The sequence below is a fragment of the Stegodyphus dumicola genome, chromosome X2 (genome assembly GCF_044657685.1).
Source record: "Stegodyphus dumicola isolate Sdum_Otavi_A_Nest chromosome X2, ASM4465768v1".
In the NCBI taxonomy this organism is placed as follows: domain Eukaryota; kingdom Metazoa; phylum Arthropoda; class Arachnida; order Araneae; family Eresidae; genus Stegodyphus; species Stegodyphus dumicola.
Window position 1 is genome coordinate 111707665 of NC_140781.1, and position 18415 is coordinate 111726079.

Consider the following 18415-nt stretch of genomic DNA (forward strand, 5'->3'; position numbering starts at 1 on the left):
CACTGCCCTAGCTAAGCAAGTCACTTATCTGGGAGTGATCCTCACAAATTCTTTCACATGGTCCCCACATATACATTCCGTTACTCAGAAGTTTCGTGTTCGTAAAGCTAAACTGAACCCCTTAATTGCCCTAAACAACCTTCTCTTTATAGATAATAAGTCGCTCATTTATAAATCCATTCTGCGTTCCATGCTTTGTTACGCTTGTCCAGTCTGGACAAGCGTATTCATGTAAAACTCTACTTAAAAAACTGCAAACTGCCCAGAATGTTGTTCTGCGGCAAATTACAAACGCACCGTACTCAGAGGCGTAGCTAGGGTTTTCAGCGCCCGGGGACAACTGAAGATTTTGCGCTCCTTTCTCTTTGCCAAGATAGGAAAACATTTCATTCTAAAATTTCGTAACATCAATTTGACGCCCTCTGAATGCTGCGATGCTGCGACAGATGTCTCCCCTTGCACCACCCTAGCTACACCACTGATCGTACTATATTAGAAACAATGCAATTCATGAGGAACTAGGCATAATTCAATTGAGTTTTACTACCACTTGGCCAGACAGTTTCACATTCGTTTACATTATAAGTAATTCTGAACTCAGAATTTATAATTACGATTATATGAGCGATATCAATAATAATAATAAAAAAGCCAATGCTCATTCTCAATCCAACTGTAGTCATGGAAGTGCGATTTTTATATTCACGTTTTTTATGTTATTCGGTATTCTTTTGTTTTTATTTATGTATATTTATATCTTGTGTGTATTGTATGCATTTGTTCACGACTTGAGACATTTGATTCAAAATTACCTTGATAACATAGATTCAGTTAGACAGCTTTGAGGCTTGAATTTATAGTGCGTGAGTCTTTTAAAAATTTAAATAATAATAAAAAAAAAACACTATATTCCAAATACGTTACTTTCTATAATATTCTGAAACTTTCAATTATGTTCGGTTTGGGGTGAGGAGTCAGCCTAGATACCCAGGTGTACCAAAGACCGTTCCATAAGAAGTAAGGGGTTAGCCTTTGCATCAGATATACAAATTAATGTAGAGCCTTATTCCAAGGCATTTTGTTTTGAATTCTCTACATCATTTTGGAGTTTCATTTATTATATATTCAACTTTCATATCTTGCAAAGACATTGACTTTGCTCCCGACAAAGCAGGAATAGGACTTTGTTTGTACCTTACTTCAACCCATATTATTACTCTCAACGCATTTTATTATTCTAGTGTTAGCGCATTTATATACTTTGCAAATAATTTTCAAGTCCTCATCACAAGAATATAATTTCTTGATATATAATCTACTTCATCTATGTTTCAACTTTATTTTGCATTTTCTCATACAGCAAATAACATTTTCATGTTTGTTTAACTTAGATACGAATCTAAGTTGCGAAAAAGTGCTTATTCTTCTATTTCCAGCCAAACGCTTTAGAGAACAAAGCCAACTAGAGGGCAAAATCCCTAGCGGTTGATGCCAACAAGAACCACCAGCGATGTCCGACTGATCCAGCTAAATGCAAGCCTTTGCTTCACTATAGGGAGTTGTAGCCAATTGCAACGTCACAAGCATAAAGAGAGCAGACACTGCGCAGCGGGAATTCAAGTCTTGCCAATTTGACAGCTTGCGGTAAGCAAAGAATATGCATTGTTCTTTGGAACATAGACATTCTGTGGTGGTAAGTGCCGATCGTGAAAGGGTGTGTGTTGAAAAATACGTTTTGTAATCAGAAGGTAGAACTTGAGTTGAAGACTAAGGCAGAAATTTGGTATTTTGAAGGAACTGTTTTATTGCTTTAGAATAATGTAGATATTGGTTGTTATATTATTGTTCATTTTCTTATATTGTAGGTTGGGTTTAAGTATATTTTCGTAAATTTATATATACATAAAGCAAGGAATGACTTAATTTTTTTTCTTTTAATTAAAATTTGAAATAACGCTTGTCCACGTTATTTATATAATAGAAAATTATGTACAGAGGCGTAAATAACTGAAGAAAAAATTAAGTTCTGATTTGTTCTCATATGTTGCAAAGATGCTTAAATTTAATAATGAGTTTGTTTCAAAATTCGAATAGATTGGTATTATTTTAATATACTTGGCACCTGTTCCTATCTATGTGTGTAGTTAATTTTGTTATTACTTTTCATTACATGGTATTATTTTAATATACTTAGCACCTGTTCCTATCTATGTGTATAGTTTTGTTCTTACTTTTCATGATATTTATTATTGAAATATTTCTCTACATGTTCTGATTCACTTTTAAACGAATTGTAACTAGGATATGAGTTTTGATAATGCATCTGAAAGTGACGATGAAATGCAGAGAATTAAAGTGTTTCTCTACTTTCAGTAAGTCATGAACTTTCTAATAAATTTTCTTTTATGTATGCTTCAGATATGTGCGATCTGTAACTGAATGGAGTGTATTATATTTAAGCCCCGAATTGCAATGACTTTAGCAAAATTGTTTACATAACTGAAAATTGTAAATTAATTTAAACTGAGAAATTAGTTCAGTTCCATGTATTGTAGAAATTTAATAGGAAAAGAAACCTGTATGGTATAACATAATCTATTATTTAATTTCATTGTATTTATTATTGTTGAACTTTTTACTTATGTATAAACTTATAAATTTGTACAAAGCTGATGTACTCAAATTTGAATTCTCATTTTGATTTCATGATGAGGTATATCTTATGGTGCTCTCTTAATATATATATTTCGGAATTTGTAGTACTTTGGCCATTCATTCATCAAATAATGCAAGGTAATTTACAGGACTGTTATTCACATGAAATGAAAACTGAATGTTACCAACAGCCATTGGAGTGTGTATCAGAGCCATTGCGACCAGCGTGGCAGTATTGGCAGCAGAATTTAGTGGTTGCAAAAACTTCACAATTTAGAGAAGCATTGAGCAGTAAAATTTAGGAATAGAATAATTTTCAGACTTTAGGAGAGGCATTGCGTACCAGAATTCAGTGGAAGCAAAATTTTTAAAATTTGTGGAGGCATCAGTTGGAATAATTTAGGATCTACAGAAGGCAGTAAAATAACAAGTGCTGGCCCTGTCAGCCATAAACTAACATAAAACTAAATGGTGATCAGCACAAATCTGCACTTTTTCAATATTTACACAATGTAGTTTATTTAACCTAGATATACATTTGCAGTCTGATGTAAATTTGTAATTATTGTATTACTAAATATAATACTGTAAGCAATTTAAAATAAACAGATTATGTAAACATAACTGAAAATTGAATTTTAAGTTTTTCTAATAGCCACAATTCACAAATTGAATTAGTAATTCATCAGATACATTATTTTAGCCAACATGATGTTTGGATATGAATTTTGCTGGGTATGAATTTAAATAAGCGAGTTGTCTGCATTTTTTTCGCCATTTTATTAATTCACATACATATTTTATTTCTGGATGTATCAGCTTTTTTCCATCAAGGGCATATTGAAAATAGGAATGATATTGATGAAAGTATGGTAGTTATGGTAAAACTTTGATATTAGTGGAAATCAGCAATGCACAAAAAAATTGGGAGGGGGGGCTCATTTAGAATTACATAACATACAAAAATTTCTAAATTAATATGAATAGAAAATTCAAAATACACAAATCTGTTATATATAGTGTTACTAGTACCCCATGAATCTGAGATTAAATGTAAAACAAAATACGGTTGATCTTTACATTATGGTAACTTGGCGATTTTTTGGCGAAAATTTGGCAACCAACTCTCCTACAGCAACCCTCTATTTTTTTTTTTCCCCCGCCGCCATTTTGTATCCACGAAGTAAAGACATGCTTCTTTTCTTTTTATCTACTGAACACTTCTTCCAACAATCTACTAGCCGAATTACACTTATGCTAGAAATTTTATCAAACAAAACTGCTTAATCATGACAAATATTCACAGCAAAATTGGGAAAAAGTGCACAATACCATACTCCTTACGCGTTTTTCAAAATAACACATACACATAAACCATGTACACGCCGACTTATTTTTACTTAAAAAAACATCCCAGAATTGCACAAAAATGGCATTGCGCACACTCTTCACTATATCCATGTACACTGTTTTTTTCTCATAAATTAGCAAGCATTACAAATACTTAGTGTCAAATATTTAAATTATTTCCATGCACGTTTATTTCAACTTAAACGTATACCAAATTCCTACAAACATAAAATTCACAAAATAACTATCATTTCATTAAAATATAATTAAATTCAAAAACACTACTTAAAATATAAATGAGCACATACATTAAATTAATAAAAATTATATTACAATCCTAATTACTTTAAACTAAATCATTGCTAATAACAATTTTCCCAATAATACCAAATTCCTTTCCACCTTACATTTTGAACAATGCATAAAAATAATATCCTCAAATAATTAAAAATACTAACTTACCTAATCTTCTTCAGAATCTTGATTATGTGGCGGATACACTTTTCTAATTCATTCAATAAAATTATTGAAAGATTTTTTGTGCAAATTTTTCCTCCATACTTCCTCCGCTAAATAAAAAGCAAACTTCTCTCTATCACAATGCCTAAATACCCATTTCGAATTCACTTTATTTAGGGCCATGGGATCCAAAAATTAAACAACACTGTTTCACACAACACAGAATGAAGCTAAATACAAAATATCCACATTTTTTCCCGATTTCCCCCCCCTTTTCCGATTAAAGAACCGTAATTCGTCCATTAATATCACATGACATATCCCATGATCTCTCATTTCCCTCACGCAAAGTAATGCGTAATCGGAACTGAGTACTGCTCACATTATTACCAAAGTCCCAGGTAGTAACCTTTATCGCCCCCAAAATGTCGCCAAACTACCAGTTACCATATTGTAAAGATCAACCCAAAATACCTAACTGATAAGTTTCAGCAGTAAATTTGTGCTTAGTTTATATCCCAATTACATTATCTCTCTCATATATATATACATATATATATATAAATATATATATAAACTTTTTAAAGATTATATAGAATGTATTTTTCACAGCAGATGCTGAGATAAATTTTCCTTTGATGACTAAAAATGTTCTTTACTTTTTTTTACTTCTACAGCACTGTAGAGTAAATATTATACCTTTCTTTTTAAGAGGCTAAAATCTACTAAATTGATTTTCATTTTATTGGAAAACTGCTTAAATGTTTGATAAAACTCTGTAAAGGCTGTAACTTCAACACTATACAAAAATTTGTGAAAATTTGCAAATATAACAGATTTTTGTTGTTTGAATTCTAAATTAATACAAAAATCTTAAAATATACTTGCTTATTTAGAAATATATTGTAAGAAGTTAATTGTTAAACCAATATGAGTAAGGAATGAAAGATATACAATTGTACTACATTTAGCAAAGCAAAATAAACTCTTTAATTTGTTTGGAGTGGTATACAAAATGAAATATTTCAATAATTTAGTGTAAAATATTCTGAAACATTTAATTTTTTGTTTGACAATCAATTGTCTATTTAATTCATATATTATCCTTTCCTTCCCAATAATTCTTTCTTTTATAGACTATGTTTAGTTATATGACCAAACTGTATTTTGTAAAAAAAGTACTTACTTGGTGCTTCTGTTAAGTTACTTCTGTTTTGAATAGTAAAATACTTTAACTGGCAAAGTTAGGAAGTAATTATAGTTTTTATTTTTAGGTCATCCAGTGAGAGTGAACAAAGCTTGCAAAATAGAATTTCTACAGATGGCTACCAAATCACATTGCCTCAGAAGAATGGTGGATCTGAAAGCAAAATATTTGTCTTTGATAAAATATTCAGCTCTGAAACATCAAAGGTAAAAGTGAAATTTATAATTTTAGTGACATTTTATTTTAGTTATGTATTATGATTTTAACAGTATAATTAATTCAAGAGCTATAATAGATTTCATTACAATTGTATAAATTTCACCTTTTTGTATATTGAGATTTCCCTTTTTTATCTTTATATTAGTTGAATTCTGAAAATTTGCACACCTTGAGAGCATGAATAATGCAGTTTAGATAGTTTTATGGATTACAGATCAGTGATTCTCATCCAGTTTTGCCTCCTCCACCCCTTTCAGCATTGGGAGATCATCTCCCTCCTTTTTCAAACCTTGAAAAATACTTATACACATTCATTTAGATTTAGGTTATTTTTTTTAAGTGTTTTATAAATTAAATAACAAAAATTATAGAAAATTCGGATAGATACCAAAAGATGAATAAAACTATTTTTTTTTTTTTTTTTTTAATATTCATAAACTACGTACTCAACAGTTGTCTCAGCTGAATGTAGGAATTCCCTTGGTTGAGAACCAATAAACCAGTAATAATAAATTAACACAGTTCTACAGTACAAAATTCCATTAATTCTTGCTTTGTAATCAATGATTAGTGATCTGGTTGAAGTATTATTTAATGATGAGTGAAATTGGTTAGAGTATTTTTCTATTATTAAAAAGTACAAGTAATAAAATTGTTTTTTTACATGTAAGTATTTTTGCATTTGCATTTAAGAATTAATAACTGCATTTTCAGATATTAATTACTATTTAAAGCTTCATCATTAAAAGTATTTTCTCACTGTATATTTTTATTATTTAAAAAATCTTTAAAAATTTTCTTGATTTCTTAAGAAAAATCTTGTGATTTTTAAGAGTCGTAGGTTGGCAAGTATGTATTCCAGTTCCAGTTCAAGTTACAGTTAAGCCAATATTATCTTGCATTTTTGTTGCAAGAAGTGATCACTTGGTGACTTTTCATATTTTCAAAATAGCTTAGTAGTGCTGTAACATCTAATCTATTTTTTTAATAACAGCACTTTAACTGTTTATATTTAGAATATTAGCAGCTAATTCCTTTATTTTTACATATTCTGAATGAGTGAATACATATATATATATTCAGTAATACTGGTAGAAAAAGGTTGGGAGACCTTCTTTATGAATGATAATTTTGAGTATGTATTGCCATTTGCTGCCAATGTAAACAAGCTTACTTGTGGTATGAAATGCTAACAAACAAATATCTTTTTTATGTGTGTTAACTACATAAAATTAATTTTAAAGATTAGGAAGACAGAAGTAGTAATTTTATTCAATAAAATTTGTCCGATTCAGAATCTGTCTTTGCTATAAATATGAAAATACAGTGCTGGGATAAGTGTAGAAAATGCTAAATACAGGGTTCGTAGCGGTCCTTATAAGTGCTTATAAGTCCTTATATTTGAAAATAAAATATAAAGGCCCTTATAGGTGTTTACTTTTACTTTAAAGCCCATTTTTTTTTGTTTTGTTTTTAGTGCTTTTAGTGCTTTTTTTTTTTAAATGAATGCACAATTTTTCCCCGTACCAAAGCCGAAACTAAATAAACAACTTTTCTTCCTAATATGGAATGTCAGATGGTGAATCATACTCCTGGAAATAGCTTTTCCCCCTTTCTCTGCATTAACATAACCTTTGGTGTGCGCGGAAAGTACAGACAGGTGCCCGTCATTCTGTTGGTCAAAGAATTTCGAAAGCAGTAGAAAATTTCGGTAGATTCGGCATTCTTTTCCTCCTACCCAAATACTAAACACGTTTGAATTTCTATCAAGATCTTAATAATTTACATTCTCGTTCCACTTGGTCGGTTCATATTCGTGTTTATTATGATCGTTATGCTTATATTATGAGTATATGTATGAATGTTTATAATAACATAGTTGCAGTAACAGTTGAAGTATAGTAAACTTCCAAAAATGGTTGTGTTTTAACACAGATTAGCTTTCTAAGGAATAATATTCGGAATGGCTTAAATAAAGGGAAAGTAATCAAATAGTCAAAATAATTTCATTTTTTTGGCCAATGCATTATACAGTACGAAGATTGGGAGGTTCTCCCCTTTCTCCGCAAAATCTCAAATATTGAAACTGTTACAGTTTGCTGCATTTTTTTTTTTTTTTTTTTTTTTTGTCGCTTTCCAATCTGGATTGAATAGGACTAAAAGTTTTGCGGTCTACCAACCCAAGCAAAGAATGATTCTATTCCAGAAATTTAACTCAGTCTGTTGAAAATTAGAATGAAAAACACCCCAGATTGGTAAGTCTCTTTCTTTTCCTTTATTTAATTCTTTATTCTCCCAATACTGACAACTGTTGAATCCGATTGCGTAATATCATGTAGGGAAGAATTACCACGCACGTATTGCGCAATAACATTTGCGATATTTTGCAGAGATAATTAATTTTGATGTTCGGTCTGAGATTTGTTTATGAACACTTAAAAGAGTTTTACTGTGCTTGAAAAGCAGAATATTTTTCTGTTCCATTGGTTTGTTTTAATATGATGCACATATCGAAATGTCAAAAGCATTTATTTAGCAGAAAAATCTAAAGAACGGCTTCAGTCTATCCCCCCTCCGCTCCTCTTTTTCAAGTTACGCTGGACTGTCCGAATATTCACCAATTTTCAAGTATGCGGGTAGTTAAGCTTTTACTGTTAAAGGCTGACTGCAGGAAGCAAATTTCTGTCTTCTGATTTCAGAAATGTTCCTCTTTTTTACTTAAATTACTTTGCTTGCAATATCTGTTGAAGGAAAATTGATATACAATGAAAATTTAGAAAATGTTCAGAATTTAGATTTAAATTAGTTAAATATCAATATGAGTGGAAAAATAAATTGTATTTATTATTAAGTTTCAAGCGAATAGAATAAATATGCTTTATTATTATTTATTTCCTCTATTTTGAACTGAAATTTCATCATTAAATCTTGTAATATAGTTTAGTTCTGCATATTTTTTCCCTCTCATTGTAAACTAGTTCTGTAAATTGAACTGTTATTTAAAATTAAAAAAAAAAAAAAGTAATTATTTTCCATGGTTGAAGTAATGCTTATTCTCTCTTAATAAATACTGCATTTCTCATATTTTAAATTACGAGTCTAATTTTTAAGGTTATGCAGTTGTGTATAATGTAATTAGACAGGTGCTTATTTTTTTTCTTAAAATGTGCTTGAAAAGTGCTTATAGGTGCTTATTTTTTTAACTAAAATGTGGCTATGAACCCTGTAAATAACTTCAATAATAAATTAATTTCTTTAGTCAAGATGCTATGCAGTACTTTTTTTACAGAAAAAAGGAATGATAAAGAACATGTGAAGAAGACTATTAATTCTCCAAGCTGAATTTTCTGATAATCAATTTTTTTTAATGGATTACAGGGGTTCATAGATTAAGCAATCGCTGATTTGAAAATTGTGCTGTATTTGAAGCTTAGCTTTTAAGTAATTTTAAATAAGCACTTCATTTATTCCGGTTTATGAAAGCAAAGAATTTTAGTAAGCTTTTTAATTCTGCTTAACTCTTTCACATCAAAGTCGCCCCAAACACCCGAGCATTCAGACAACGGCAGGTCACCCGAATGCCTGAATAATTTCCTACCTAGTACTTTCCCCTATCACGTTATAGCATTGCTCATTGCTTTCAGGAGTTGTTAAATGACACGTCAGTCATTCTTTTCAAGTGACTAATAGTAGTTCTGTTATTTTAATGCACCTTCTTTTTCCTTTGTTTACTGTCAATGTTAAGCTTATGGATGCCCAAAATTTTCTTGGGTGAAAGCATCCAAGAAAGAAGTTGCTTTACTTGAGTAGCTTATTGTTAGTGTTGTAGTATTCAATTTGTCATGGGGGAAAGAAACGCATTCCAACAGAACTTCATATACACGGGGGTTTTCGATGTTTGAGGAAAGGAGATTTGGTCCTCTCTCGATGTGAAAGAGTTAATTTAGAAAAGTATATGTTGAGTTAAAAATTTCAGTACTTTCGAACTGTTCATGTAAATATATTAAATCGGACATCAGAATTATAATTTTTTTTAACATGTGAGCAACAAACTGTTTGTTAGAAGATATTTCTACAAAATATAGTAAATTATTATACGTTATATATTGATTTTTCAAAGTAATCGATAAAGTATTATAAATTATTGAATTTTTTAATGTGAATTCTTTTCATCTTTTATATTCCCTATAAATTCAGGTTGCTTATAAATAATAGTTACACACACATGTGTATTGTTTAATGGAAAAAAATGTGAACTGCATCAAAGATATAAATCCCTAATTTTTCGTCTGCTTCACTTACAATTAAAATAAGTCTAGGTTAATTATCAGTGTTTTCAATTTGAAATATTTAAATAGCCCTATATGCTTATCTAATGTCTGTATTTATTATCCAAAAATTTGAATGCATGTTTCTAGGCGCAGCCATTACAAATGCCATTCACATCCTTGGGAAACTCGCAACAAGGACAAAATATGTGGAATAAACGAGTGGCTAATCTTTGGAATATGGTAACAGGTAGTTTGGCGACATTTTGGTAAGGCAATAAAGGTTACTAGCTAGGACTTCAGCAGTGTACATGGATAAAGTCAAGAGTGTGTGCAATGCCATTTTTGTGCAATTCTGGGATTTTTTTTAAGTGAAAATAGGTCGACGTGTACATGGATACTGTGTATGTGCAATTCTTAAAAATGCGGCAAGCAGTGGGCGATTCTGCACTTTCTCCCAATTTCGTACCTAATCTTCATCATGATTAAGCACTTTTGTTCCATAAAAGTTCTAGCATAAGCGTAATTCGGCTAGCAGATTGTTGAAAAAAAATGTTGAGTTAAAAAAAAAATGCATTTACTTCGTGAAAACAAAATGGCGTCCAAAAACAAAAAACTAGCAGGATGCTGTAGCAGGGTTGGTCGCCAAATTTTCCCCCCAAAATCGCCAAGTTACTACAATCTGAAGATTAACCAAACAAGTTCTCAGGCACCAGTAATTAAATGCTTTGTATAACAAATTTAAAATTTCTGTACATACTATGCAGCTTTGAATTTCCTTAATGGTAAAGATAGGTTAAAACATATTATCTAAAGCGAATTTCATTATGTAAATCATCATAAAAGTACAAGTGTACATGCATACAAAAAATATTTTTTGTGGTTAAATACAGAAAAGAGAAATGCTTCTGCAAAAATTATATGGGTCAATATTTTTTCTTTTTCATTCTTGAAAATCAATGTTCAGACAATATATGAGCTTATATATTATTTTTTAAATTTATTTAAAAATTATTTGTCATTTTGGGCTCATCTGACTTCTTTGAAATTCCTTGTTGGCTAGTAATCATGAAGTGGAAGCTTGTAAAAATAAATATATGGAATTTAATGTTAGCTGCATTTTACCTCTAATTAGGTAATAATGGAATAAAAAGTGTGAAAAATTAGCAAATTCAAACAATAATTCTGCTTTAGAGGGATATCTAGTTAAGTATCCAATAACATCTTTAGCTGTTTAGCATCCGACATTTGATTAATTTGAAGTTAAAAATCATGAATACTACATCTCCTCATAACTTTGCAAGATGTATCAATCAATAATTAATTGAGGATTTGAGAAACCCTTTGGAAGCTGGGCCATTTGCTATTGCAACCTGCATAAATCTGTAAATGTATAGAATATATTTTATGAGTTTGGTGAGAAGTGTGTACTTGGATATTTTATTTATCTTTGATGTAAAGAAATCATTTCAAATCTTAAGTTATATGAAAGTAAGCAAGTTTTTTTTTTTTTCTCTCTGCATTGGATAAGTCTTCTGAAAATTTGTTTCCTTTTGTCATTATCTACTAGCATTACTTAATGTGCTGTATTGTTTGCTGCAACTAAAATACAGTAGCCTTATTTCTGAACTTGTAATTAGTACCCCTAAGTGTAATCATTCAGGTTGTATTATATATATGAAAAGAATGGTTGCGAATTATGATTTGAACCTGAAGTACTTTAACTGAAAACTTTACAATATTTTTCAGTAGTTTGCAGATGAGAATTGTAAATGAGAAAGTAGTTCTACTTAATATAATTATGAATGTCTGCCACACATCCATCGTGACTTTCTGCAAAAGATTAAATGGAAGGACTATCTCATATAAAAGCATGCCAGTTTTTTTTATGGCAGGCACTAGCCATTTTTAGGCTTTCACCACTACTAAGGCCAGAAGTAGTGATCATTTTATAATGGAGATGCCTAATAGGTGGCCAACATTACCTCTTATGAGGGGACAAACAATTTACATCCATGCCTTCTCTGGTAATCAAACCTGGGCTCTTCAGTATTGCAGTTGGCTCCTCTAAGCACTATACCATCAGTGTGGCATTTATCAATTATTCAAATAGATAACATTGTCTTGGCATAATATGATTTTTCAAGATGTATTGATGTATAAATTTATTAATTATTGTTCAAATTAAAATAGTGGGTGTATATATTATTAAATTGCTTAGTACTTGTGCTAAAGCTTCTAAGTAATAAAATATTAATTTATTTGCTAGAAAGGTATTGAATATATTCTCTCAGGAAAACAAAGTAGCAAGGTTAATTCTATTACAGTAAATTTACTCATTAGCGTATTTAAAACTTAATTGGGGGAACATGAGAGTGCAGAAAAAAATTGAAAAATTAAAAATTATAAAAACAAAAGTGCAATTAACAAACTAAGTAATTATTGCCATTGATGGGAAATTAGTCAATTAACAATAATTAATAAAAGCAAAAATCTCTTGTCGCTTTTTGCAAGTAATAGTCAATACGGTAAAGCTGTTCAGTAAGACTGAGTTTAAAATTATGTAATTTGCTAGTTGAGAATCAGTTCTGTTTTACTTGAAATACAATCTGAGAATCAGAGCTTAAAATTGTAGTAAGTTGAATATGTTTATAGTAACTTGAATATCTTTACTTGAGGAAAATGCTTCCTGACGCTTTCACCATTGATCATGTAAAACAATGAATAGAACTAAGGTACAAAAATACCTTCTCATTAGACTTAAAAGAAACATCAGTATATAAGAAATAAGAAAAAAATTATGAAAGTAAGAAAATATACAAAATTCATTAAAGGCTAGAAATGAATTAACTTACGTAAAATTTCGAGGAGGAGAGAGAGCTTCAGTTGTGACCTGTTGGATACTATTTTTGGAAGGTGGAAAAGAATTTGTGTTTGGGCTGCCAGAGTTGTTGAGTGAAAAGGGTCTTCTGGTAAATATGTTTTTAAGCTGACCAAATGAAAGAAATTAATTTATTTCTGGCTAATGATCTAATTTAAAAAAGAAGAGCAAAAGAATGTGTATTCTTCGCTAATCAAGGGCGACAAAGTAGACTGAGAAATTTAAATTAGGCCCATTTGTTGGTAAAAGAAAGAGAATAAAAGAAATTACATCATATACAGTAATTACACTAATTTATGTACAATATTTACAAATTCTTTAACCCCTTGCACTAAAAAGACGTGCCACGCACGTCGAAATGCTTTTGTCTCAAACCGCGAGCAACGTTAGCACCATGTCAATAAGCATTTATAGCAAAAATGAAAATAACGTGGTGTACATGTTGCCTCACAACGAGATTGTTTATTTCTCGAGTTACAGCTCTGGATTGCATTCGAAGACGCAGAGCGGCGTAAATGAGACACTTTACTGCTTGTTATATTGTAGCGCACGGCACCGCAACCGTGAAGTTTAGTCGTAGCGCAAGTGGTTAACATAGTTATTCAACAGATTCAGTCTCTTCAAGGTCTGGGAATAAATTATCATAACCCTATCAGCCAAATGATTTAGATTGAGTATTTAGCACCTGCTCTTTTAAGACAAAAATTAATAAAGTTATTTTGCACTAGATTATTTTTAAGAATTTAAATTAGTAGGAAAACTTTGTTTTGTATAGCTATTGTATCTGTACAGATATTTTTAATGCATTGTATTTGATGAATTAAGTAATTAATTTGTTACTTGGACTAAATTGAATTAGCGTGTTTTGTCAAAGAGTAGAATCTGTTTGTGGTTTACTATTTGATGATAAAGCTAGTCGACTAAATTTTATGAAATTTGTTTTACTGAGAGTAAGACACTAGATAAATTTGAGATTTTCTATATTGTTAAAATTATTAAAGGTAATAAGATCATCTATGTATCTGTAAATATGAGAGTAAATGAAAGCGTTTTATTGTAAAGCTTTTTGAAATGTAAATTCTTTAATAAATAAAAATAGGCTACATAGAGTAGTAGATTAGTGAGCTCCCATTGGGATTTCTCACACACACACACATATAATGCAGATTATTTTTTAAGTACATTATAAAAATTAAAAATTATATATTCTCAGTTTACAAAAAATTACAAATTTTCTACTTAATTTTTTGTCTGTTTAAACATTTATCATACTGAACAAGGTTTTGAACAGTGGCAGAATTCCATGACAGATGCAGTGAAGGGTAACCAGTTATCATTGCATTTCCCATTTTCCATCATTGGTTTTCATTTCTCTTTGCCATTTGATCTGTTTGTGTGAAGTGGGGGTCTCAACTGCCTGCTTCAAATTATCGCTGCTTACAGATAGCCAACCAGATTGTAATTCAACATGAAAGCTTTTAGAATTTTCTTGAACAATCTTGCTTATTCAGGTTAAAATAACACACCGAATAACAGTTATTGGAGAAGTTAAACAACAAGAATCAGTATGATGTTTGTAAATTTTGCAGGATTAGTTTCGATGGTTTAAATACAGAAGAACCTTCTTCAGCTGCTTGAATGTAAATGAGCGAGATAGAATATGATGATAAGATAAGAATGAAAAGAAGTCAAGCTACTAGCACCATCTGTTGATGAAACAAGAAAATTAAAACATAATTTTCTTAAAGGCTGAGAGTAAGTATTGGGAACTTTTAAGCATCTATCCTTCCATCAAACAGTTTAAACATATGATAAAAGGACGAGACATTACAATATTCACAGATCACAAGGCACTTACTTATTCTTGCATTTGAACAGCAAAATAGTAAAGCATCACTAAAACAATTAAGACATCTCCAGTATATTTCTAAATTTGCAACAAATATACAGTGCATAGCTGGGAAAGATGATATTGTTTCACACTTTATGTCAAGAATTGAATCAGTTTCAAACATTTATTAACTAAAGTGCATATGAACAAAATAATGAGGAGCTAAAATGATTAGTAAATAATAGCAAAAATTTAAATTTTGAAGAGCACTTGCTACCCTCTGGGAAAATAATTTGGTGTGATGTTTCAGCTCCAAATATTTGACCATTTGTACTACAAGCATTTCGAATGAATATTTTGCACAAAATACAGGCCTTGAACCATCCTGACATCAAATCATCAGTGAACCAAGTAACATCAAGATTCATTTGAAAGAATATGAAAAGATATATTAGAGAATGGGATGAAACTTGCATTAGTTGCCATAAAAATAAAATTATTCGGCACAAACATTCCTAATCCAACTCATTTGAAAAATCTTATGAAAGATTTAGGCTTTGTGTATATTGATATAATTGTACTGTACCCACCATCAAAAGAGAATAAATATTGCTTAACATGCATCAATCATTTTACTTGCTGGATGAAAGTTAAGTTATACAGATAGAAAATATTATCACAGAAACAATCTCAAAGCCTTATGCAAATTGGATTTTTAAGTTTTATATTCCATATAGTGTGATCACAGACAGAGGAAATCAGATCTGAATGTTTTAGAAGTTTACTTTTGGTGGAATCAAAAATGCAAACTTCATGGCATCCACGGAGGAAGAAAAAAATTTTAAAAAATCACACAGAATGTTAAAAGCAGTCATTTGAGCTCACGGTTCAGTTAAGTGAAGACAAACTTTATCAGCTGTACTTCTTGATATATGCACACCTCTGCATGATGATACCAACTGCTCTGTTTCAGAAATGGTTTATGGTAAATTGCTGAAGCTACCAGGAGAATTCTTTCAAGAACCAAAAATCAAACTAGAATCAGATACTTTCACTAGCTAACTGCAAAAATAAATTTGGAAAATTAAAGAAAACTAAAAGCCAATGTAAAAAAAATAAATAAAATACAAATTCGTGTTATTGTCAGAGTGGACCGTGTCAAGAAATCATCAGAATCCCTTCCTGAAGGACCTTTTCCTGCAATTTTCAGAAATGACATGTATTGTACAGTGAGAATTAAAAGAAATCACATCAATATTTCCATTGATGGGTTAAAACAAGCTTATTTCTTAACTTGAGGTGAAGATGATTCTCAAAACCTAACAAATAAGGTGATTTAATGATTGTAAGTATTTTGTAAATAGCATTTATTTACCCTATTACAGTGTAAGTATTCAGGTGATATTAGCTATTTTTCTGCTTGTATCGCTACTGTTTGCATGGGAGTAATGTAACCTGTAGAAACCATATATAATCTTTGTTTCTGCAACTTTATGTAGGCTGCGAATGGCAATGGTGGAAAAAACATTATTGGAATAATGATATTTAAAGAAAATCAATATCATAAGTATGACAAATAATTTGCTTTAAAATATAGGAACGAGGAGTTATCCTTAGACTGACAAATAATGTTTTGTGATGTAGCAACCATTGCAATTCCTTTTTAATGGTTTCAGTGAACTAAGTAAAATTTTCCTACTTGGCTGTATTTTACCACAGCTTCTGGTTTTCATTTAATATGATAAGTATAACTAGTTAAATTCTCAGTTCCATTAAGTATGTTTTGATAGCCCTTTGAAGATTCTTGTAATTTTTCAGTAGATTCAGAATTCACTGTACATATCCTGTATATTAGATTTAGTTTTTGTAATGTAGGCAAACCTAAAATAGCTGGAACAGTTTTATCATGTGCTGCTACTGGAAATTCTACTTCATCTTTATCAGCTTTTGATGTCTCACATAAGAATTTACGTTTCCCAACTACATCAGTTTTAGAACCATTGTAATTATTTAAAGTGACATTTGATTCAGATGAACATCTAGACCTTAAATGTTTAAATTTAAGTGAGGGCAATACATTCACTGAGCACTAGTATCCAGCTTAACGTTATAAGTGTTGAGATATGTTTACTACTACTTTTTGAAACCGTTCTTTTGTGTTTTTCTACAAATCCTAGAATACATTCATTATTATAATGCGGCTGATTTTCTAAAATATTCTGCTCAATGCTAATATTTTTATTAATGCACATTTAAGCTAAAATATTTTCCTTTTTACAGTATAAGCAAATCTTATAAGCAGGACAATTGTTTATCTTCTGAAAAGTTTCACATTTTCTACATGGTTTTGGATTATTGAACTTATTTTCTTGATAGTTTGAAGATGATTTAATATTGTGTTGTTTTTGTATTATATGGTATTTTTTCTTACGCAACTGACTTTTTTTTTGAAGGCAGAATTTTATTTCGCCGTACCACTCCAATTTTGTTTTCTTCAGCTAAAACCTTCAACGGGAGCTTTGCGAATTTAGCAGTTTTTTGTATTTTAATGCATTTCTCCAATGTTAACTGGTCCTAATAAAATTCCACTTATTATGCTATCTGTAATTAAAGTATCTTTTAATTCTGTAAATCTACAATTATTGCTTAATTTTTTAAACTTTATTAGGTAATCATGAAACAATTAACATTCACTGAAATGGATGTTACATTCAAGCAAAAAATATGTTTATTGACATTTTCATTTACTTTTGATATACAGTAATTTTCGAAACCTTCAGTTAATTTGTCAACACCTTTTTTATTCTTCATTTAAATGAAATGTCTTGAATTTATGTAGCACTTTGTCACTAATAACATGCTATAAAATATCTATTTTAGTTTCTGGCTATTTAGTATTATCATCTGACTATAATATGTAAATCTGAAGTTTTTATTTTTACTTCTTCCATATTTCACTTATGTTTCCTTCAAAACAAGTAGGTTGGTGATTTCAAACCCTCCATAGTTAATTTAAGACATTAGATAGTCTAAACTTGTGCATTTATAATATGCAACTTTACTTGAAAATAAGCAGCACACTTACCAACAAGAATAAGTTTCATTTTAATTGTAAATAATTTCCATTCATGATTAAAGATATCTTCAATGTTATTCACTAGCGATCATTGAGTAATTAAGCTTTAACATTTTTTTATTAGCTGCATTATGTAATGCTACTTATGTTATTAAAAAGTGGAAAATAAATATTAATGTGGTAAATAAGAGTAGTTGATCATTGTTTATTCTATACCATTAATGGTTGTTCTTTTATACTGTGTTTCCTCCTAAAATAAGACCTAGTCTTATATTAATTTTTGCTACAAAAAATATTCTAGGGTTTATTTTCAGAGGATGTCTTATTTTTCATGTATTTATTCATGTTCAAGAAACAAATTTCTTAAAGTTTAAGAAATTCATTTATTCACATTCAAGAAACATTAAAAAATGAATAGAATAATTTATTCTACTTCTGGAATGTCATCATAAAGCTCTATATCTTGAGT

At 30.1% G+C, this 18415-nt stretch overlaps 1 protein-coding gene across 10 annotated transcripts in view; it reads left to right on the forward strand.

The window, feature by feature from the left end:
• Positions 1-1495: 1495 nt before the first annotated feature.
• LOC118189241 (kinesin-like protein KIF11) overlaps positions 1496-18415 on the forward strand; it is a 191298-nt gene continuing 174378 nt past the window's right edge. The window contains exons 1-3 of one of the 10 annotated variants that reach the window (XM_085809126.1): positions 1562-1644; positions 2302-2372; positions 5739-5877. In XM_085809126.1, the coding sequence (XP_085665252.1) occupies positions 2305-2372; positions 5739-5877 (207 nt within the window). In that variant the 5' untranslated portion in view covers positions 1562-1644; positions 2302-2304. Of the gene's footprint in view, positions 1784-2301; positions 2373-5725; positions 5878-18415 lie in introns of all 10 variants that reach the window. The other 9 variants (XR_015038916.1, XM_085809127.1, XM_085809125.1 and 6 more) reach the window with 9 other exon arrangements.